Source organism: Urtica dioica, chromosome 2, assembly GCF_054948205.1.
Source record: "Urtica dioica subsp. dioica isolate 48M chromosome 2, U.dioica_male_clone48M_v1_H2, whole genome shotgun sequence".
Classification (NCBI taxonomy): Eukaryota; Viridiplantae; Streptophyta; class Magnoliopsida; order Rosales; family Urticaceae; genus Urtica; species Urtica dioica.
In genome coordinates, this window is record NC_142757.1 from 47,701,242 (window position 1) to 47,725,852 (window position 24,611).

At 38.0% G+C, this 24,611-nt stretch overlaps 1 protein-coding gene and 2 pseudogenes across 1 annotated transcript; 2 read left to right on the plus strand and 1 right to left on the minus strand.

The window, feature by feature from the left end:
• Positions 1–9,904: 9,904 nt before the first annotated feature.
• On the minus strand, positions 9,905–15,539 carry ERD3 (S-adenosyl-L-methionine-dependent methyltransferases superfamily protein). The gene is made up of 9 exons (XM_089606862.1): positions 15,406–15,539; positions 15,161–15,318; positions 13,223–13,515; positions 12,985–13,133; positions 12,570–12,765; positions 12,258–12,468; positions 11,126–11,798; positions 10,630–10,707; positions 9,905–10,500 (listed from the first exon to the last, which is right to left on the minus strand). The coding sequence occupies exons 3-9, from the start codon at positions 13,502–13,504 to the stop codon at positions 10,287–10,289; spliced, it is 1,803 nt and encodes a 600-aa protein (XP_089462988.1). The 5' UTR covers positions 13,505–13,515; positions 15,161–15,318; positions 15,406–15,539; the 3' UTR covers positions 9,905–10,286.
• A 444-nt stretch (positions 15,540–15,983) lies between these two features.
• Positions 15,984–19,809, plus strand: LOC149405130 (ras-related protein RABA5e pseudogene; annotated as a pseudogene).
• A 50-nt stretch (positions 19,810–19,859) lies between these two features.
• On the plus strand, positions 19,860–20,495 carry LOC149405131 (uncharacterized; annotated as a pseudogene).
• The last annotated feature ends 4,116 nt before the right edge of the window (positions 20,496–24,611 follow it).

Consider the following 24,611-nt stretch of genomic DNA (forward strand, 5'->3'; position numbering starts at 1 on the left):
ATCTCTTCAGCCCTCTCGGTGTTCAACTGAAACATTAGCGTTCTAGTTAACATTCTTTATTAGGCATAATTTGAAATTTATATCAAATAAACAAAGTTAATTATTACTTACAGTAGTTTGTATGTCGTTTACAATGTAGTTTATATCATCGAAGTCAGAGATGTGGGGAGATTGTGAGGCGATGCCGGCGTTTGATGATTCCGCCATACTTTTGTCTTTTATCTTTAGTACCATTTGATGGAGTGCATTAAGTTTGGTGTCGAGTCTGTCCAATCTCTTCTCCAATCTCATCTCCATTGCTTTCATAGCATTGAGTATGACATATTCACGAACTGAAGGCATCGGTGTTGACGGTGCTTGTTGTTGTGTTGTATGCATCGAGTCCTCATCGCGACTCTCCTGTTGTTGTCCTTCGGGTGCTGGCTGCATCGTGGTTAGAAATGGCTCCATGTACTCCTTATTCAATTCAGCCCTTGTGCACTCGATTTCGATCAGCGATAGCTACATTTAACAACATAATCCATCATAGATTAAATATAATCCCAGTTTAAAACATATATTTTCTAACAACAAAACATGAAAACATGAAAACATACCGCTGGGTTGTCGAAAACCTCCTCTGATAGGTTGAAGAAGCTGGGCGTGAGGTTGAAGTTCCACCGTAAAATTCGGGGCAGCTTCATTGTTCGCAACTTTGTTGCGAATCCTCTCTCCAACAGCAGTAGAATTGTTTCATAAGCCCATACTACTAGGGCATGAACAAAACCACCAGCATCGTATGCTTGGAGCTTTCCCGTCTTCAATGTTCGATGCTTCTTCATCGTGTCGTGGAGTTTTCTGAAACTCTCTAACCCCCATGGATAATTCGCAAATTTGTCGGGATAGTCAGCAAGCTCCAAGTATTTTGGGTCGCAACTCACTGAATGTTGGCAAGGCAAAATCTGTGTGTACAGAATACACAGATTTGCGAGTTTGACCTTATCTTCATTTGTTGCGCTCAACGAAGAATTGAACACTGTCAGAAGGCTGTTTACGGATGCAGTCTTGTTGTTGAACAACTTCTCGACGATTGTTACTTGTGGTTTAGCCTCTATGTCATCTGTATCGTCGTTGTGTTTACAGAGTAGCCCAGAACAGATTGCGAACTCCCTTATACCAAACTTTGCAATCTGTCCGTTGAAGTTGAATGCCAGCTCATTTGTTTTTGCAGCATGGCATTGCCGCATGAGCAACTGGTGCACAATCTTCCCCGGAAATGCGCTGTTTTCGATCTCTAGCAAGTGACCGAAGACCCCATTTTTCACTGACTTGATATCTTCGTCACTCAGCTTTGACAGGATTCCTTTAATCCCATCGAGTCATGTGTGTGTATTTATTTTGGCGTTGCTATTCCATGCTTCTCTCGCAATCACGAAATCGCTCGGGTTGCGCGACTGCACAAAAGAGACCAGATTAAAATTAGACTAGCCTGGATTAAAATTTTATTTATTACAGATTCAAACAATTACTTACTTGTGTAGCCTCTTCTTGGCTTGTCAATGCAGCTCTCGCTTCTTCATTTCTTGTCGTTGATTGCCTTGTTTGCCTCATTATCTGCTTCAACGTTGCAAAAGAAAAAGTTAATTTATGCTAAATCCAGGTTACTATAATAGGATTCGTTCTTGATATCTAGCAAGAAATCATACAATCAACACCTACAAAAATCATACAAGCTTAAGGCCACGATTAATCATCCAAGTTTAATCCAGCCTACTATAATATTAATCTAGGGTTACAAAAACCGCAATCAACACCTTCAAAACTCACACAAGCTTAAGGCCACGATTAATCATCCAAGTTTAATCCAGCCTACTTTAATATTAATCTAGGGTTACAAAAACCGCAATCAACACCTCCAAACTCACACAAGCTTAATGTCACGACCCGCGACCTCTCGTCGCCGGTTCACGAGCCGCGACGGTGGGTTACGTCACAAGTCACAACGTCACTATAATAATATATCTCATATCCACAGGAATAACATTGTATAACCATAATCAACGCAATACTTATATTAAACATAATACGATTACATATAAGTATTATAAGTCGTTATATAAAACCTGGGTAAATTTTTCGTTTTTCTCAATTCAAACTTTGGGTCTCACTACGACTCTAAATATTTACATAACCGCTCTTGGGTTTACGTATAATTACAGGAAATAGTTTTAGGAGCGTAGTTTACGGAAGGGGTTCAACAAAATATAGTTATAACTATAGAAGAGGTTGATCCCGAGTGAGTCTCCACTAGCCCAAAGGTCAAGAGATACACGTCCGGTCTTCGTCTTTAGTTCTGTTATTCACATCGCCGTCTTGCCCTTCTCTACATTACCAAGGGTCATAAAACTATGAGTCGATTGACTCAGCAAGTGGGAGTCTAACTTAGAAAATAAAGCGACTAGATGCCATGTGATATCATGTGACGTGCAAACAAGCACATAATAATGCATGGATGCAAATCTAACAAGTCTAGAGCATGACTCTTGTGTATACGCTTTAACTAGAACTTGTCGTCTTTAAGGTTACACACATCCCCCGCTATAACCTTCAGAACGACAAGAGACCAGCCTTAGACTTCGAGCAGCAGTCGTCCGGCGGCCTAAGAGTTTTAACGTCTGTCTGGACACTAATGGTACCAACTTCATTCGGCGTCGACGCAACCCCCAGGCCCTCATAGCCCGTCAAGGTGCGTCCTTCAGGTCCTCATAACCTGGCATTAAGATCGGGTGCGACTCTTGGTCGACTTCCCGATAAATGAGTACTCAGCGCCATCCCCCAGGCCCTCATAGCCCGTCAGGGTTCATTTCGTTTTGGTACCATCGACGCAACAATTCTTTAAGGTTCGGGTACTCTGTTGCACTCAGAGTACACACCTATGCTACTTACAGGAGAGCGACTCAGGATAAATCCTGAAAGAAATTTCATTTCCCTTTTATGCTCGTTAGTGTTTTAGGTTGAAGACTCGGGATATGACTCCCGGTACTTCTACCCTCGATTTGAATTCGAGAGTTAAACACGGCTCTCCTGTCTCCCCCGTTCTAACGGGTCAATCACAGCCTAAGGAAATTATATCACATATCAGAGGCTGGGTTTCACAAATCTCATGTTTGAACTTATTGAGCGAACTCACTTTAAGTTTTCAGGAAAAGCGGCCGAAGCCTTAATCTTTGAGATTATTCGATTTTAAAGCTTTTCCTATTCTTGTTTACTAACAAACAATAATGCACGTAAACAGGGTTATTCCCTTGGTATGTAGTTGACTTAAGTCTCCACACTTACCCGGAAAAGATCGTCTGAAAATTTGTTGACTTCCGGAGTTTCCTTGCTTTTCACGCTTCCCGAGATTCTACACGTCCTGGAGCGTTATCACGTTCTGAAGCGTCGAGAAAGAGTGAGATCGAGCTTTAAAAATCTGTTCTGAATTCTCTAACTTTCCAGCTTCCACGCGTTTAGTTCCGCCGGCTCTCGCTCGTCTCGACCTGATCTGTGACTGAGCTTGTTTCTGAAAGAATTGAACCCTCCGGCGTCCTCTCTAACTCGCGGCGGCTCAACCTTCACAGCGGTCGCGCGCACGGCGAGGCACGGTGGTTGGCTGGATGGCGCGCGCTCGGGGCTGGGGTCTCGGGCTGGTGCTGGTGGTCGAGCGTTCTCTCCCTCGGTCGCTCTCCTCCTTCTCAGTCTCGCTCTCTCGCTCTCTTCTGCTCTCTCTCGCTCGATCTCTCTTTCTCTCCCTCTCGGCCGCTCACTCTTTCTCTTCTCTTCTTCTTTCCTTCTCTTCTTCTCTTTCCTTTCCCTTCTTTCTTTTTTTTTCCCTTTCCTTTTCTTTTCCCGTGTCCTTTCTTTGTCTTGGGTTGGTGGGTTTAATTCTACTCGGCCATGAAGACTTAATGATAAAGTAATTGACCAAGATAAGTGTTGAGTTGGCAAGGATAAGAACTAAGTTTCCAAAATTCCCATTTAACCTTCTTTTCCTTGTTTCCTTCCAAGTGGGTCCATTAAAAATTGTCACAACCACGTCTTTTCATATAATTATTTAATTAAATCCATATCCGAACGGATTATAATTATATGATTCGAACAGAGAATTTACTCGTTCGTTCTTGATTAATTTAAATATATTTAAGGTTTCTCGGAAATAATTCTCGTCCTTGAGAATTTATTTCTTAAATTAAATTCCGGCATATTTCTTCGGAAAATAATTTATTATTCGAGACGAACTCGATAAATCCTTTATTTATTCCGAGATTTTTCATTACCTTAAAATAATTTAAATTAACTCGCTAAACTTCAACGTCCATAATTTATTCAAGAACTTACTTGTAACACACGAAAACTCATTTATTAACCGTAAATTACAAACGGCGAGATTCAAAAGTTTATCCCTTACAATCCTTACCCCCTTAAAAGAGTTTCGTCCTCGAAACTTAAAACAGAGCAGAGTACTTATTTTGCATCTCACTCTCAAGCTCCCATGTAGCTTCCTCTACAGCATGTCTCTTCCACAAAACCTTGACCAAAGGAATGGTCTTGTTCCTTAAGACTTTATCTTTGCGATCGAGAATCGCTACAGCTGACTCTTCATATCTGACCTCACGAGAGATCTCAACCTCTTGCTCTTGTAGAACATGCGAAAGGTCAGACACGTACTTCTGTAGACACGTGGAACACATCATGGAGGTTGGACATGGATGGCGGCAACGCCAAGCGATAAGAGGTCTTGCCTACACGCTCAAGGATCTCAAAAGGTCCAACATACCTTGGACTGAGCTTCTCTTTCTTTCCAAACCTCATAACTCCTCGCATGGGTGAGATCTTCAGAAAAACTTTCTCTCCGGCTCCAAACTCTAGAGGTCTTCTATGCCTGCCAGCGTAGTTTTTCTGACGACCTTGAGATGTCTTCATCTCGAACCTTCAGTTGATGGTATCCCGAACGCAAGTCAATCTTTGAGAACACTGTCGCTCATGTGATCAAAAAGATCGTTGATCCGTAGCAACGGATACTTGTTCTTGATCGTTACTTGGTTCAACCCACGGTTGTCAATACAGAGCCGTAAGGAACCATCTGCCTTCTTAACGAACAAGACAGGCGCTCCCTAAGGTGAATGGCTCGGTCGTATGAACCCTTTGTCGAGCAACTCTTGTAGCTACGTTTTGAGTTCTTCCAATTCTGCTGGAGTCATACGATATGGAGCTTTCGATATCGGAGCTGTACCTGGAATGAGTTATATGTTGAACTCAACTTCTCGATCAGGAGGTAGACCTGGAAGATCTTCAGGAAAAAAAATCAAGGAAATCTCTAGCAACTGGAATCTCATGCGGCTGTGGTTTGACTGTCTTCGTGACGTCTACCACGCTTGCAAGGTAACCAGTGCAACCCTGATGCATCATCTTCACGGCTTTCAGCGCCGATACGATCGGAAAACTCGATTTTCGAGAGGAACCTTGGAACTACAGCGTTCCAAGTCCTGGGTTCTTGAACAGAACCAACTTCTTTCGGCAATCTATGATTGCATGGTGGGTATTTAACCATTCCATTCCAAGAATTACGTCATAGTCTACCATTTCCAATTCTATCAAGTCTGCTTTCATCATCCGGTCATGAACTCAGATGGGCACATCTTTATACCAGCATAATGACTGGTACTTTTCTCCAGAAGGTGTAGCCGTAACGAACGGGTACGAGAATTCCTTCTGATGCTCACCTAACTGATCAGACTTCCTAGATGCGATGAATGAATGCGTGGTTCCTGAATCTATAATGCATATGCAGAGAAGGAATGCACGAAAATCTGACCTGTGATAGCAGTGGACGACCCTGCTCGCACCTCATCTTCACGGATGGAGAAGACTCTGGCATTGGCTTTCGGTTGCTCTTTGGGTGCAGGGGTCTTCACTTCTGGATTCTCACATAATCGGGACAGATGTCCCTCTTTCCCGCATCTGAAACACACCAGCGCACGAGCATAACACTCTCCCTCGTGCGATCTGCCACACCTTTGGCACACGGTCATCTGATTACTTCCAGAGGTCATAGGCTTCTTACTGGGCGGCCCTGACTGTCCGCTATCTTCACGTCATCTGTTCTGGTTCATCGACTGTGATTGATTTCCAGAACTTCCTTGAGGTCGATAACTCAAGCCTTGTTGGGACCTCATTCCATCTCCTCGCTGTGGCTGGTTATCCCATCCTGATTGGGATCTGAATCTTCTCCTTGATTCGCTCTGCTTTGGGCCAGCAGCTTCAGAAGGTGTTGCGGTAGTTGGTTTCGGTGCAGGAGTTCGATCACCCTCGCGCCAACCAGCAATCTGTAAAGCTCTTTGCACAGCGTTGGCGTATGAGCGAGGTCCAACATCTCCGCTATCCACTTGGCTCACGATGTCAACATTGAGCCCGTGCATGTATTTCATCTTCCTAGCCTGATCAGTAGGGACTAGGGAAGGAGCGAACCTGGCTAACGTGTCGAACTTTGTCGTATATTCTGATACCGACATTGAGCCTTGACGCAAGTTCATAAACTCGCGTACCTTGTTCGACAGGTTAGCTTCACTCAGATACTTCCCGTGGAAGAGATTGAGGAAATGAACCCACGTCATTGAGTGAACATCCTCAGTCGACGCCATCACCTCCCACCAGCCCCTGGCCTCATCCTCCAGTTGATTCACAGCGCAAGCCACTCTCTCGGTATCGAACAGCTGCATGTAGTTGAAGATCTGCTGCATCTTCTTAACCCAATTCTCAGCTGCAGCTGGATCCCCATGGCCGTCAAACGTCGAAGGCTTCTGCTTACGAAACCTCTCGTATACCGGCTCGCTCACAGGAGGAACGACGTCAGGAATCTGGAAATTGAGCTCCTCAAGAGGCTCCATATGTACTGGCGGTGGATTCTCATGTCGTTCCTCTGGAACGAGAGGCGCTGGTTGCTGTGGAGGCGGCGCGTTCAACTTCATTAAGAGATCCGCGATCGTGCGGTTCTGCTCTTCCAGCTGTTGCGCGAGCCTCTGACTCAACTCATCTCTTTGGGTCGCGTCAGCAGCTTGTCTCTCCAGCATGCGTCTGATCTCCGCGAGATCCGCCGCTGTAACATTCTCGGCATTTGTTGGGTCTCGCCTAGGGCCCATGCCTTCTTAACCTTCACCTGGAAGAAAGCATAATCAAATCTCAAATCATAACATCGAGAATGCGAGAAAAGAATTCGTCGAGAGAATTCATCGACGAAATTAAATGAAGAATGAGAGAAAATTAGCGAGAGAGAATCGAGAGAATTCAATAATTGCGCCGAGGGTCATAATTGGGCCGAGGGGCATAATTGGGCTTTTAAAAAACTTTGGCTAGTTTGCTTATAATAGCCAAACTATGAATTTTGCAAAAGCTTAAGTTCTATTGGGCTATATAGCCGCCGGACCCTTAAATTAATCTAATCAACTAATTAATTTACTTCGATTTAATGAACTATTTTCTTAATAAAATGAAATTTTAATTATTTTTAAAAATAAAATTATATTATTGGGCTACTGATCTAAATCTAATTGCTCCAATAGTTTAATTTTTCAAATATAAATATAACTCAAATTTCTATTTAATTTTCTTGTTAATTTATACTTATTTTGTAATTATTAAGTCATTATAACATTGAGGTCCGAATAAATTATATGTCTAATATAAAAAAACAAAGAGTATTTTTATTCTTTGTAAAATAAAATTAATACTAACTAGACCAGTACTTTTTCATTTAATAGTTTTAGATCTAAATTGAGGGTTTATTTTGTTTTTCAATTTGTTAACGGGTATAATTGTGTCGCCCATAAATACAATATAATAGAGAAAAACGGCACTTATTCAAATTTATAATTTTAGGAAGATTGTTTTTTAAATTAGTTATCTAAAAATATCATTATTGTAATAAATCCCACCTAAATATACATATAAATATTTTATTTTTATACTATAACACTTTTCCCTTTATTAAAATTGGCTTAATTTATGGAATTTTACTTGAAGTAATAAAACTTAAAAAATTAATATTTTTATTTAATTTTACATTAATTTCTTAAAGAAAATTGCTAGTCCGAGTCTAAAGCTTCCGCTAATTTTAAATACAACTTCAAAGGTAAATCAATGTCATATAACTATATTCTCGAATGCGAGTAAGAATGGCAACGAGTATGAGTGTAAGTGAGTTTATGCATTTCGTTATCTGTATCTGTTTAAAAAAATACTAGTAGAAGTGTCCAAAAACATATTTTAATTTATTTTGGTTCAAAGTATCAAAGTTGCTACTAGTTGAGGCAATTACTAACAATGCTTGCTTAGGTTTGTAGAGATTTCAATCGAGCGGCCAATGAATTGTGTCAATAAGCGGCTAGATCTGGAAGCTCGGGTTCTCTAATGTTGGAGTGCCTTTACGGTGGAAGCTGGTTAATCGAAGCAAGTGGCCGTACTCTTTCCTCTACCGTGCTCCTTTCGCCGAAGAAGTTTATCGAAGCCCAATTAAACACACACACACACACACACACACACACACACACACGCGCGCGCGCGCGCGCGCGCGCGCGCACACACGCACACATATATAAGTCCCAAATCATGTAACTCGAGATCAGGGCCGGCCCAAACTCACCGGGGACTCTAGGCGATTCAATATTTTGAGACCCTATAATACTAATAAAAATTTAAAATTTCAGGGTAAAAAATGGGCCAAAAGTGTAAAATGTAAATTTTCTTAAAAATAGACAAAATGTGTAAAATAATTTTTCTTTTGATGCCCAACTCAATTGGGAGCCCAAGGCACAAGCCTTGCCCGCCTTAGGCCAGGGCTGGCCCTGCTCGAGATCAAGCAGTTTAAACCATAGCAAAACTATCTCCACCCCTTATTGCTACATTCACGTATTGTCAAATTTCAAGCGACGACATGCATGTTTCGAATTGAAAAGATTGTGAGTTTATATTTTGGAAGATAAAAAAAATATACTTGTTAAGAATTAGAGATAAAAAAAAGATCATTTAGTTCAAACTCCACAAATTTGATTGTAATCTTTCTTCAACAATATTTAAAGTTTTAACATTACTGATTTGTTTATTTAAACAGGATATGTAATAAATTATCGATAAATTCGTTCTAAAGAACATATTTACTAGCATTGAAACTAGTATATTCATGAGTTCCTAGAGAGGTTTAATAATCAGCAACCTAAACCTGAAATAGTTACCTCCTTTTCTTTTTCTTTTTCTTCGTTTTTTTTTTTTTTTTTAAATCCCAATCATTCCATTAGGCAACACTGCCCTCAAAATTACAATTATAGAGTCTTAAAACTCACTCAAAACGAAATTCATAAATTACAAATAAAGCTGGCCATATGGGCTTATGTGGGATCCAATTTCCCGTATTATTCCTGTATCACATGAGAAATGAATAATAATAAAAAAAAATACTTAATATGATACCAAAATTTTTGTTCTGAAACCATCCGAAAAGTGGGACGGAAATGTGATTTTTGGTTAGGCTCATTTAGTACCATATTAGTCTTTATTTTAATTTATATTTATTTTTAAGTCATGTAAGTTATTGAAATAATTAATAAAGAATTAAAAAGAAATAAAAATTTGAGACTCCCAATATGGTACCCGGAAATCTCAATCCCGTGAAAAATAATTCTGGGATTTTTCGGTAGAGTTTTTTACTGTTCCGGGAATCCCATTTTCCATAATATATGGGACTAAGGGATCTCATTTTCCGTGTTTCATATGCTAACTTTGATTACTGCTTGCAAAATACAATGAAAAATTGGGGATAGTTTCCACACAGGACTCTGCAATTTCCTCAAAAAAAAAAAAGGTAGGTTTTCAAGTAGCGGGAAAGCAAAACACGCAGAAAAATGCAAGAATATTAAGGAACCAATATATTGAGGTACCAAGAAAAGGGGACAAAAATATAATAATAATTCGGTACCTTATAACGAATTAATTTGTATGCTATATATATTTATATTTATATATAAAAAAGCCTAGATATATGGATAGACAAAAATCACATTATTAGGTAACTAAGTCTTCAATCAACAAATTTGATTCTAAAATACATTTCTTCTTCTTGTTGTAGTAGTAGAGCCAACTGATCCCGAGACAGTGAAGTTGAGTTGTAAAAGCTTCTCTCTCTGTCTACTATTATGTTTTCACTTACTTCCATTGATTACCCTCAAAAGAGACCAATCAAACCATCAATTTTCTCTCTTTTTTGTGTTTGTGGTGTGTCACCGAGACGAGGCGTACCAGAGCTTCTTCTGGCAGACCAAAATCTTCTCCTTGTCGAGGCCGTACTCGGTCTCTTCTTTACGGCAACCCCATTTCATTCCTTTAGCAATGGTCGCCACCGCATCCACAAAGTAGCTCGATTCCCTTATGATCGCGTACCCGTTCGGGCGCAAAATTCGGTCCATCTCCAACATCACATACTTCATGTCGCATCTGCCAAAAAAAGAAAAAATTAAAAATTTTACGACCACGTGTAAAAAATAACCTTTTTCTTGCACAATAAGTAATCCATCATAACAGCATTGCTTGCGAAACAAGTAACCGTTTGCGATTTTTAGTTACCTATGACTTTCAGCCGTAAAGAGGCCATCGAGATGTAGGAGATCGTAAGTTCGGGGATAAGTAGAGAAAGCTTCACACCTGCCGAAAAACAAGCAAAAAACACCAAAAGAATTGAGAACCCATAGAAACAACACAAAAATAAAGGCCCGCCCTTTAACCGTTCTTCGTTTCAATTTTCCCCGAAATATCCAATTAAAAGAGAGCGAGCCGGTTCAGACTTTTAGACTGTTTTGGTAATTGAAAAAAAAAGCGGTTAACTGTTAACCGAAAAATTTACCGTGAAGTTGACGACGAGGTAATTATAAAAAGAAAGGGAATTCAGTATCAGTCATGGTACGTCCCGACGAGACCACGGTTTTTGGATTAAAAGAGAATGAGCCGTTTTTTAGTCATTTCAACACGAAAAAAAACATCTAACTCTTTTCGAACAGTTAACCAAAAATTGAGGGTCAAGTTAACGACGAGACAATTCGAATAAAGAGAGGGAATTCAGTACCAGTCATGGTAAGTCCCGACGAGCCCACGGTCGAAAACAACTGGAAGTGTATTAGCAGCATAGGAAGAGACGACATTCATGACCCACAAAGGATCGCCCACCAAAGCCGCGGCAAATCCACCGTACACCGTGTTCATATCCATAACGTTCCTCACTTTATCGCTCCCGATCGCAGGCAAAATCTTCTTATAGTGCTTGGCCCGAAGCTTCCACTTCCCATCGTCGTGCTTGAACGTGCTCTCGCTCCCGCCGTGGACGTCCCCGATCCTCTCTGGAGCCGAGTGAAGCCTCTCGGGCCATTTCGGGAGCGACGAGAGCCCGGATCGCCCGTGCCTGCGGCTCGGGACGACAGCGCAGGAGCGCAGGGGAGTGTACCACGCGGCGTCGGCTTCCATGCTCTCGTCGCACTTCGGAGGGTAAGCGTCGGGGGCGATCTTTTCGTAGCAGGAGGGCGAATCGGTCTTTTGCCACACGGCGATGTCCTCTTTTTGGCTGTAGAGCTTGAAGCAGAGCGAGGCGAGGAGGGACTCGAGCTTGTCGTAGTCGGATTTCTGGTCCTCGATGGTCGTGTTCCAACCGCGCCAGCGACGCTTGTAGTTCACCGGCGGGCCCGACAGAACCCAGAAGCCTCCGGGCCGGAGGATTCGGTGGATTTCCATCAGGTAGATTCCGCCTATAAACCATAAGTCAATAACGAAAGAAATTTTTTTTTTTTTTTTTGCGCGAATAGTCCCTGAATGAATGCGAGACTAGCATTTTAATCACTTCACTAATTTTTGAACTATTCAATTTGTAGCATTTTAATCATTTCCATCAACTTAAAACATATTTATAAACTTCAGTAACTTTTTTTTTCCTTCATTTGACATAGTATCATTAAAATAAATTCTTAAAATGTAAAATTGTTTTTTTAACTTTTATGAGTCCTTTTTCGGTTTAAAAAATAAATTTTTAAAAAAAAAGGTTTCCCAACCAGGAACTAACCATGTTATATATATATTTTTTAAAATTTATTCATGGAATGTTCAAAAGATTGAAACTTGTGACCTCTGATGACGACCATGAATACATTTTGTTATGAATCTGCATAGCTCTCTCTCTCTCTCTGTACATGTTGGGTCTAAAAACTCACCGAATTCTGTCCATGGGATGAGACACCTTGAGCAATGAGCCATGTCGAACGAGTTGGACGGGAAAGGAAGCCTCTGCGTAGAAATAATACCGAGAATCGCCGGAATCCCACGTTCCAGAGCGAACTGGACTTGGGCTTCGTGGTTGTCTCTCGGGGCCAGAGACAGGGTCAGAATCCCGCGGTCCAGCAAATCGCCTCCCCAACTAGCAACCTATAGCATAACCAATAATACAAACATTGAACTCAGCATATATACATATATATACATATCATGCATGTATGTATGTATAGAGTGACTTCACTATTACTCACCCCACAACCAGTGTCGATGGCGGTTCGAACAGTCCCGTCTGTCATTTCGGGGATGAGAGACTGCATGGAATCGACGTACTCGCTGACTCCTCGAGGGAACATAGTACCGCCCCCGGGGAAGAGGAACTTCTCGCCCTCTTTCCTCAGCCAATTCTGGTTCGATTTCTGCTTGTTGATCCAATCATAAGGCACGTTCCTAAAGAAACAGAGCCAAGATCCAATGTCATAAACAATGTCCTCCAAAAGAGATTTATTAAAAAAAAAAAAAAAAAAGCGTTAGCCAGCGCAAGCTAAACTGCATAGGGAAAATCTCGGTCAGAGAAAAGGAACAAAAGTTTGAGATCGTGGAGCGGTTAATTAAATCCCGTAATCCCATGATAAGATGTAATTTTCTTTTTTATTTATTTTAACTCACCGGTACCAACATTCGTCTCGGCTCTTGGGCCATCTGATCGGAGGCTTATACCCGGCCGGAGGAGGAATCAGGCACTCTTTCCTCTCGAAAACAGGAGGGCAATGGCGCTCCATGAAAGTTAGCCGATGAGTCCCGTACTTTTTCCACTTCTGCACCGTCAAAAAAAAAAAATCATTAAACACTGGGAATCTTGGGACGCAAGTAAGCAGCCAAAAAAGTCTAAATTTAAAGTTTTTACCGTCGGATCGGTGCAAGGAGTGTAGTCTTGGAATTCGGCGCTGCACTGAGTGAAAGCGGCGGATTTGACTTGGAGCGAGGATGTGGTTGAGTCCTTCGGAGACTCGTTCTCGGAGGATCTCGCGATCTGGTTGTTCTCGGAATCGAACTTGTTCTTCTCGGAGCAGAATATTCCGCCGAGGTAGAACGAGAAGCCGCAGAGAACGATCAACATCAGTGTCATTGGGACAACTCTCGTGCTCTTGTCCTGCTGGTACCCCGGTTTCCCGTCTTTGTGCTTCATTTTCTTTTTATCTGCATAAATGAGAATATTTCGTTTTAAAAAACAAGCAAGCGTAGATTTTTTTATGTTTTATTTTACGCTTTTCGGCATCTGAAGTCCTCAACCAATTTTTTTTTTTTTTTTTTTTTTTGAACACTTAAATCTTAACATGTATAAAGTTAACTTTCTGATGTTTTCAATTACCAAGGTCATTTCATGGGTACATAATATAGTGGTATTATCTGGAAAATAAATCATAGCTGAGAAAGAAAAACAAAACCTTACTTATAACAGGGACCAAATGAGGCTGTATTATCTATATTAAAGGACTAAACTTACTCAACCATTTTTTATATGAACATTTAAACCCTCAATCTTGTCATTCTTTAACATTTAGTTAACTTTCTGTTATTTTCAGTTAGCACATTCATTTCATGAATAGCAAATACTAGCTGTTTATTAATCCTAACTCAACATCTTAGAATTAGTATCTTCTTTTTACGGGTCTTAAGTTTAACCACAAAATAATAATAATAATAACAATGTGTCCTTAAATAAATAAATAAATAATGAATAAAATCACTTCATCATAAGAGGGACAAAGTCATTAAAGCTCTATTCACTATAATTCAAAGACTAAACTATGATCAACAAGGGTATAACAAAACCCAGGTACAGAAAAGAAAAGAACTTCCGAAACCATAAACTAGAAAGAAAACGACATAAGATCTACTAATGACCCACTTTAATGAGTATTGAAGCTGGACTGTAAATCAAACGAAAGAAAGGGATGTGAAAGCAACTAACCGACAGATTCTACTTTTTTTTTTTTTAACATATCACACAACTGACTTTTGCATAATTTCTCACATGACTCTGGGTCCCACTTCTATTCAAACCTTACCCTCCCAGACGACAAAACAAGCCCATCTCTACTCTCTCTCTCTCTCTCTCTCTTTTCATGGGGTCAAAAAAGAAACAGTGGATTTTTCACCCAACCAACCAGAAATTAAATGAAATTGAATTGCACTTTAGGTGAATTATTTTCTATTTTAATCATGGCTTTTGAGGATTAAAGAAAGTTCTTCATGATTAGTTTTTTTGTAAATGTCTAGTCAATCGAATATAAAAATAAAATAAAAAAGTGATGGATAGACACTCACACCATACTTGAGTTGAGAGAGTTGGGTGGGACTGTCCGATATGTGTAAAGAAAACCCAGCTAGGTTAAAATACAAAATTAAATATTCATCGAGTGGAAAATAAAGCAAAGTACCAAATGTGTGTGTGTGTCTTTTTTTTAAACATGACAAAGTGACCAACCAAGAATTGAAAAATACACACACAATTTTTTTTTTTTTAAATGAGGCATAAACAAAACCCAGATCCATGTAGCTGAATAATGAGAGACATGAAAAAATAAATAGAAATTCAATAATAAACACCAGAGATAACGATAACGCTAAATGAGCAAGAACAGAGTACCACAAGAGATCTGTTCAAGAAAAAAAGAAAAAGAAAAAAGAAAACGAAACACCACAAATAACCTCCTCAGAAGCAACGAAACAAAGGAACGAACAAACATTTCTCAAGCTATAGTTCAAGAACTCTGGTTCAATCCAGCACAAACGAAAGAAGAAAAAGAAAGAGAGTATTGGAGAGTAAAGAAGTATATACCTCTCTGTTACAACCCCGAGAGACCCAAAACGAAGCCAAGATCTCGAACGGGTTTCTTATCTATCCGATAACGCTCGATTCAGAGAGAGAGAGAGAGAGATTTTTGCAGTAACGTACGTGTGCTTGTGAATCGTCAATCTCGAAGGCTCGAAAAAAGACTTACACACATGCACAGAATAATAGTTGAGTTGAGAGAATTGAAAACACCATTTACATATAGAGAATATATAGAGAGACAAACTCACGAACAGAGATATATATAACACGCAACGAAGCTGGTTTTATGCCTCTCTGTCCCCACCCAGGACGACCCCGCAAAATTGCAAATTTACAGTTCACCCTCTCTCTCTCTCTCTCTCTCTCTCTAGATTGTGGTCAGTTTTATGACTTCTATCTTCCTCGACCTTTCTCTATTCTTTCTTTTATCTTTTATTTTTTTATTTATTTGTTTAGGGTAGTTTTTTTTTTATTAGACCCCCTGTACTTTGTTATAATATCAAGAAGAGGCTACGAATTTTTTTTTTTTTAAATAGATATTTATTATTAATCACAGCGTTATTGATTAATTAAGGATGAAAAATTAGACGGACTAGCCAAATTCAAACGTTGAGATTGCATATTAGCCAACGTTTACATTTATTTTGAGAAATAGTCAATTTCGCTGACGTGGCGTTTAAGCCAATATTTTTGCTTCCAGTTTTGCCCTTTTTAATTTTTTTAAATAAAAAATATAATTAAAGAAAATCAAAATTGATTGCCAACATATTTATGATTTGATTGTCAATATATTCTGTTAATAATAATCACGTTCACATACGCAAAACCCCTCCAATTACGCAGTGGTGAGCTTGTATTACAAATATAGACATAAACGTGATATTTAGGGAATAGAATCAAAAGATGGGGCGAGGAGGGGAAGAAGAGTCGTCGGAGCAAGAGGAGTACTTGTTCAAGATCGTGCTGATCGGCGACTCGGCGGTTGGGAAGTCGAACATGTTGTCGAGGTTCGCGCGGAACGAGTTCGACCCCAACGCCAAGGCCACGATCGGCGTCGAGTTCCAGACTCAGGCGGTAGAGATCGACGGCAGAGAGGTCAACGCTCAGATCTGGGACACCGCCGGCCAGGAGCGATTCCGCGCCGTCACCTCCGCCTACTACCGCGGCGCCGTCGCCGCCCTCCTCGTCTACGACATCACTCGCCGCGCCACCTTCGACTCCGTCATTCGCTGGCTCGACGAGCTCACCAGTAAATCCATTCATTACCTTGTTTATATACGTATATTAATTTGTATAAATTAGAGCTTTGATTGAAGATTTTTCACTCATTGATTCATGTATGGAACGATTTCAATCCTGTTAATTTCTGTTAATTAATATACGTATTAATATACAAATACAAATTAATATACGTATATTAATTTGTATATGTTAATTTCTGAAGATTTGTTTTTTTTACTTGTTTTTGAATTTTTTCTAGTGCGGTGTAGGTTTGGTTGCGTGTTTGAAAGATAAGCATTTATCACGGTGGATTTGTTAGATATGCATTTATCACGGTGGATCTGTTTTAGTTGGCATTTATTAACGCGATTCCAATTTCATTTCTTTCTTTTTTGGACGCGGGAATCTTCCAAATATTTTGATTTGATATTATTTAAATGAAGGGAAAATTTGTATTTTTTTTACTGTTAATGTGGTATATTGACTACACATTAAAAATAAACCAAAAGTTGGCTATTTTGACAATTACAACGTTTGACTTTGCTATTTTGCTCGGGCTGCCATGTTGGTTTCCTTATAGATGTGAGATAATTTACTCTTGAAAATTTAAGACAATAAACTAGATACATCCGACAAAATAGAACCAAACTCGTTCTTGAAGATAGTTTTCTTCTCAAGAGCTTGTACCACCATCTTAGCATCTGACTCCACAATGTAAATAGACAGAAACACTTCCAAAGCTCAAGATAAGCCATAGCGGAGAGCGAGAGCTTCAGTTTCTTTGACCGTGAATTTGTCTGAAAGATCAGCCATAACCAATCTAGAAGAGTTGCGAATCACGGCTCCAACTCCAAAAAAGTTTGAAGATTTAGGAATTGAAACGTCGACGTTGAAGAGGCTACAAAGTTTGCCTTCGAAAAAAAGGATTTTAGATCTATCGCTATTCGCTAGTAACAAAGAAAATTGGACTAAAATACTACTAAATTTTATTTTAGAAACTTTATCATATAAAAAAATATATATTCGAATTAATGTTGTAAATAATTGATAGTTAAATAATAATGATATAAAATGTCTGAGATATTTTTGGGGATATTATTTTCTATTCAAATCTTCGCCGCGTACTGAATGCCTTGGTAGAGCGATATTCTGAGTCCAATTAAAAACGAAGTGTCTTGTGATTATATTAATTTCATAAGATTGATGTGTGTGTATATATATATGGGTAAATGGATGTATAAAAAAAGAACTAGACACTTTATCTCCGGGATTCATTTATATAAATGTATATATTATATATTTGAATTAATGTTATAAAATAATTTATAAAGAATTTGTTGCAATTAATCAATTTTTTTAAGTTTTAATCAAAATTTTATTTTATTAAAAAAATAACCCGCCAACCCAAAGTAAATTAAATTAATTAAATAAGTTAATTCATTTTGTTCGACATAATGAGTTATTTTTCGAAGTAAATTAAATTAAATTGATTTACTTCAACGGATGAGCTATTTTTTTTAATAAAATGAAATTTTAGTTATCTAAAAAAAATTGAATTTTTGAGTTACTTGTCTAATTCTTCCATAATTTATGATTATATAATAACAATAGAATTGTCTGAAATATTTTTTTTTTTTGATATATTTTTATCCAAATTGGTGATATCGAGTCCAATTATAAAAGAAAGGAAAAAAGTGTGTGTCTTAGAAATATATTATTTTAAGTAAGATTGATGTCAGAGGGATGTATCAAAATTTAGTTCCTAAATACAAACAGAAATCTAATAAGGTAAAAACAAAATCAAATAATAATATTGCCTGTGTCGGTCAAATGTTCCATCCTTTTATTCATTCTCTAACAATTAATTCAGGTGATGTTAACTGTGATAAAAGCTAAATTAAGTTTAAGATTTGACTTCTAGTATATAAGATCAGAAATCATCCACTGGGCACATTTAAATAAGACTTCTGGAAAATGCACCGACATTAAATTATAATACTAAAAGCCATGTAATAAACTTTCTAATAATCTGAATCTAAGTATTTTTTTTTTTTTTTAACAAACGTGTACTTGAGCTAATCTAGCTGAAAATATCGTGCATAAGATTATAATTTGTTACTTGGGAAAAATACCAATAAAAAAATTCTCCCATCCAAATCCTTAGAGCATCTCCAATACTAATTTTCACATTATATAACTTTTACACCAAATATTTTTTTTGCTCCAATAATATTACACTATATCTTACACTATCGAAAATATTCTAATAACATGTTTTTTTATTAGGATTTTAATTTCAGATTTTTTTAGATTAAGTGTCATAATTTTATTAGTTATTCTAATAATATTTTTTTACTAGGCTTTTAATTTAAGATGCTTTTAGATTAAGTGTCTTAATTTTATTAGTTATATCTAATCTCTAATTAGATATATAAAAATGTAATTGTATTTTATTTATCAATTATATATATCATATAGTATAAATCAATAATAAATTATTTAAAAATAAAAAAATTTAATTAATACAAATTTAATTAATAAATTTCATTACATAATGCAATATTTTTTAGGGAATAAATAATGCATTTTTAAAAGTCTAACTATTTTATTGTTGTTTTTTTTATCTTTGTATTTATATTTTCTTGTAATGTTAGGAATTTTGTGGTAATAGTATTTGTAGTAGTATTTTTTATTATCGGCTTAATTAGATTTGATATATATAAATTATTTTCATTAATTATTTACTTAATTTGGTTTTATATTTATAACTTTTTAATTATTAACTTGATTTAAATGGTATTGAGAAAATTAATTTGAATAATAAACAAATCTCCAAATAGTAAAAAAAAAACATATTGATTAAACTTGAATTAATTAAAATATGCACTTTTAGGATTATAAATTAATTAAATTATAATAATACTTAAACATAATCTTGACACTAAATGAACATATTGTTCATTTGGTGTAAAACTTACATCAAATATAGAGTTTTAGAATAGAGAAATTGCCACAAGTACTACCATCATATAACATTTTTCTCATTTTTCACCAAAACAATAATTTGGAAAATTTTACTAGTGGACCCAGTGTGCAATAACTAAAATGCTCTTTCTTTCGTTCTCTTTTCTTCTCTCACGATAAATACACAATCCTCATATGCCATCATTTCACACGCTCGGACTCACGCTCAACACAAAACACTAACCAAAGTCAACAAACAATCTCTCTCGATCACGCTGAGTCACCGCCACGCAGAAATATCGACCACCACCGAGAAACAGCCTCCGCTGCCGCCGAAGAACAACGATGAGTCAAAGTTCGTAAGCAAAAAAGTCGCAAAAAAAGAAGCTGCGAAGCTCGAGAATCTCTGGAGCCACCAAGAAGCCACCGCCGCCATGAGCGCCGCCGTGGAATTGCTCTCCGTCTAAGACTCCGATTTGCTCGCTCGCTTTACGACGATGTCGCGCTCGAGGATTTGATGTCGAATATCGAGCGAGCCACGTCGGAGTGGACCGAGGTCTATGACCAAGGCCTGAGCATCGGAATTTACGATTCCTCTCGTCGGTGACTATGCAAAGTCGACATCAAGCCATGACTTTTCTCGAAGAGGAAAGGCTCCAAAACCCTGGACTAATATGATTCCTCGAAGATCGAGATTCTTTGGGACTTGTCCAATGACAGATTCAGTCCCGGCCCTGATACCCTGGACAGGTTCCACTTGACTGTGATGTTCGCTGGAGACCTGATCCTGATCCTCAGAGACAACAAGAACAGAATCAAAAACCACATCAACAACAACAACAACACGGTGTTTGTGGCAAAGAGAGAGCACGTTTTCGAGAAGAGATCGTATGCGACTCGGGCTTAGTTCTGCGACCACGGGTGGGCCCATGAGGTGGCAATCAAGTGCGACATGGGTTGAGGAAGCCAAGCTTGGTGATTTGGATCGATGGGAAGCCCGTGATGACTGTGAAGAGGCTGAAATGGAAGTTTAGAGGGAAAGTGACGATCTTGGTGGACGGGCTTCTCGTTTAGGTCTTTTGGGACGTTCACAGCTGGCTTTTCAGGAATTAATGCGGTTTTCATGTTCCAAACTTCGATGAATGCTGAGTAGAATTGGGCGGGTCGATTCGTATTTAAGGATTGCAGAGATTGTCGAGCCGATGGGCTCGAGTTTTCACTCGTGTTGTATGTTTGGAAGAATGAGTGAATAATACATATGATTATTTATGATGCCTTTATTTGTTTGTTTTTGAAGTGTTGATAGAAAGCTTAACCTCCCATATGTTGGTTTTGATGATCAATATACGATCAATTCTATTGAGATAGAGTTTTTTTTTTTTCAAGGTAATTTATAGGTTCAATTGCATATGTAGTCAAGCTCTAGTCATTTCTTAGTGTTTCTTTTAGTGAATTGTTTAAGCAAAGTAAAAATATCATCATTAATCAACTCCCAAATTCAAATTTTGTACATGGGACAAGTTTCGGTGATCGTTTGTAAATGAGACAAGCTTCGGTAATTTTTTTGAAGTAAGAATACTTTTCATTAGCGATCAATTGATAACTAGAGAAAATTGTCAATTGCTGACAATCATGTCAACAAATCATGTCGATTGTTGACATATATGTGTGTCAATTATTGACATCTATGTCAATAAATTATGTCAATTATTGATATTTATGTCAACAAATCAACCAATTTTTCAGTGTTGTCATTTGTTGACATATATATGTCAACAAATCGTCAAACAAACTCAGATTTATTAAATAAATAAATAAACCAGATTTCTTAACACTAACGAGACTCAAAGAAAAAAATTAGAAAAAAGTAAAAAAAAAAAAAGGTAAAAAATTGATAATAAATACTCTATCCCCTCATTTTACTAGTATTTTTGTCCAAATTATAGTTTTGATGGAAAATAAAAAAAAATGTTATGAAATGATAGTAATTGCGACAATTTTTCTTTAGAGTTTTGAAGTTTTTACTATTGGAGAAAAATTACTCTATATTTAGAGTAATAGAGTGGTGCATTGGAGATGGTCTTAGCTAGTGGTATTTTTTTTTAATTTGTAATTTTAGAACATGTGTGCTTCAAGTGAAGTACTTTGCCTTTGTAGAGGTTAATCTATAGTTTTGAGAAAATACAGGATCGGAAATTATTTGAAATTCATCTCTCTCTCTCTCTCTCTCTCTCTCTCTCTCTCTCTCTCTCTCTCTCTCTCTCTACCTTTCTATTTAAATTTCTATATCTGTATCCAATATAATTTTATTGAAATTTGTTCACTTTAATTCTACCTGTCCGGGCCAGCAGGCTAAAAAGGCAGGAGTGAGGCAGAAATGATTTCTTCCATATTGCTAAACGCCAAACAGTTAGTTTATCATTTTTTCCCCTTTCCTTTTCTTTTACTTTTCGCTTTTTAAAATAATAATCATTTTTCTTTAAAAAGTAATTTAAATGGGTCGACCCGATGCCAAATTGATGATACATACGACGTCGTTGTAAAGTGGAACTTTATTTTATAAAATAATTAGCAAACCAAAGCATCAAAATTAGAGGAATTTTTAAATAGTCAACATTTTATAAACTTTTGATAAATAACAAATAATCAAAATTACATTTTATGCAATAATGTAAAAAATGTTTAATTATTGTTCATACATAATACAAAAATATGGTAAATATGACTTTACTAAAAACTTACTAAAAATTGACTAAATGACAAATTAACAATGTAGATAAAGTTATATATCTAATGGGCCTATTTTATTGCTATTATATCTTGGTTTTTAGCACCACAAAAATAAAAATATACTAAACGCTTAATTTGTTGTTTCGGCGTATTGCCATTAAGTTCTTGCCTAGTCGCCAATTCCCCGCTTCACCAATAAGGCTAAGTTGTGCCTGAGCCACACACCTCGCCCACCAAGCTCATGCTAAGGACTGAAGCATGTGGTCATGACTCCCGCTTTGATGAGTTCAATGAGCACCGACTCATCTGAAGCCTCGGATTTCTAGCCTCCTCACCTCGTGTCACCAACGTCTCGTCGAGCACCTTTGAAAAAGCGTCCAGTCGAGCGTAGTCTCGCCAGACTACTTCGGGTCTTATCCCGACAAGATGCTGTAGCGAAGCTTACGTATCTTGATGAACGCATCTGCCTTGCCTCAGCTAGTCCCGGCGAGCACCATCTTCGTGCGTGACATCCGCTATGTTGACTCGCACTACATCTCACTAAAGCGGTCCACGTTGCGCGAGCACCACTTCCGCTTCGCCGAGCATACATGTGCACTTTGTCAATGGATTGCCATTTTGCTGAGTAAACGCGCATCGCTTCGCGCTCCTTGCTTGAGTTTCCTCCCGTCTCCATCTTGCGATCTAATCCTCTTGCTCAAGTCAGATCTCTCCCTACCGGCTCGTCCAAGCCGCCTATTCACTAGGGGAGTCTTTCGGTCTTAGGCTTTTACCGGAATGGACATATAAATACCTCTTCAATCAAAAGTTTGATGTTTTTTTTTTTCAAACTTAGAAAAATTGTTCAAAAAATATTTATCTATCCTCATTTCCTCTCTAGAACTCTAGATACTAGAGTTAGATACACCAATTCACTTAGCTCTCCAAAATAATGCTGAGCATTGGAGTTGCATTCAGCATTAGCTTATTATTTTGTGTCTTATTTAGGTGACTAAAAAAAAGCAAAATAAAACTTTTTAGCGAAGAGAATATTAATTTTGTCGACTCTCCTAAGACTCTTTAGAGTTCATGGCACGGCTCCGCCCTTTCATTGTCGTGGTTCTCTCAAGTTATAGTCATAGTCTTCTCAAGTCTGATAGAGAAATGAAAAAAAAAAAGTCATTTGCGCTTTTAGCTTTTGATCAACAAAATGACGTTACACGTTTTAATATTTAATTTCTCTAATAATGTATTATTATTACAAAATAAAAATATATATGCACATCATGTTTTTGAAAAACAAATAAAAATAATAACTAAGTAAGATGAATATTATTTGTAATTAAAATTGATCTTGAATTATTCTAGGATAATTTAAATTTGTATGTTTAGTTGGTAGTTAGTTAGTAGATTTTTTTTATATTGTCATACAAGCAGTATGCCCACGCGTTGCTGTGAAATAATTAATATATTTTAGTCTGGAGAAAGAAATATATAGAGACACGTCTATAAATATTTAGGTTTGAAAAAAATGTATTTAAAGTTTTTTAGAGATATTTTTTCTTTTTGATAAAAAAAACCGGTACGAATGAACATTACTTGTGTTTAGGGTCTAGTCTTCTAAAAAAAAACTGTTCATCGAATAACATTTGGGAACTGTAGCAAAATAGCCAGTGTTGAAGTTTAGAGAGAGAAGATAAAGAAAGAGAGAATCGGAGAAGAGAGAGAGTGTTATAAATACATGTGTAAAAACTACTTCTAGGAAAAAGAGAATAATAATTATACACAGAGAGCAAGACATCGGAAATAACATGAGAAATAAATGCGACGATTTCCCATGAGGAATGAGTTTCAAGGAGAGGACTTCCGAGGCAAGCTCGACGCGGAAGGGCGAGCTGGCGAGCTCGACGCGGAAGGGCGAGCTGACGAGCTCGATTTCAACACTCCCCCTCAAGCTTGACTGTATATGTTGAGGAGGTCAAGCTTGCTACATAGCTCGGAAAAGGTTGCTCGCGGAAGAGCTTTGGTGAGAATGTCGGCGAGCTGATGACCTGACGGAATGTATTCCATATCGATTATTTTTTCTTCAATCTTTTCACTGATGAAGTATCGGTCGATCTCGATATGTTTTGTTCTGTCATGATGGAATGGATTTTTGGCTATGCTGAGAGCAGCTTGATTATCGCAAAAGAGCTTGATTGGACCTTCGATGATGATCTTGAGGTTGTCGAGAACTCTCTTCAGCCAGATGCCTTCACATACTCCACTTGCTAAGGACCTGAGCTCGGCTTCAGCACTACTTCTTGAGACAACAGACTGCTTCTTGCTTCTCCAGGTAATAAGATTTCCCCAGACGTATGTGCACATGCCTGATGTTGATCGTCTGTCTGGAACATATCCGGCCCAGTCTGCATCTGTGAATACTTCGACACCTCGACTTCGTCTTTTCTTGAAGGAGAGACCCGTACCTGGGGCAGATTTGAGGTATTGGAGAATCCCCATGACTGCGTCCATGTGACTTTCTGAGGGATTACTCATGAATCGACTTACCATACTCACT

Bases quoted from the DNA above. Each gene is read 5' to 3' on its own strand.
- ERD3 (XM_089606862.1), bottom strand. From the start codon at position 13,504: ATGAAGCACAAAGACGGGAAACCGGGGTACCAGCAGGACAAGAGCACG. The intron at 12,469-12,569 runs GTGAGTAATAGT...GTTATGCTATAG, and splicing joins CCATCGACACTGGTTGTGGG to GTTGCTAGTTGGGGAGGCGA. The intron at 10,708-11,125 runs GTACTGAATTCC...GTTTTTCGGCAG, and splicing joins GTCGGGACTTACCATGACTG to GTGTGAAGCTTTCTCTACTT.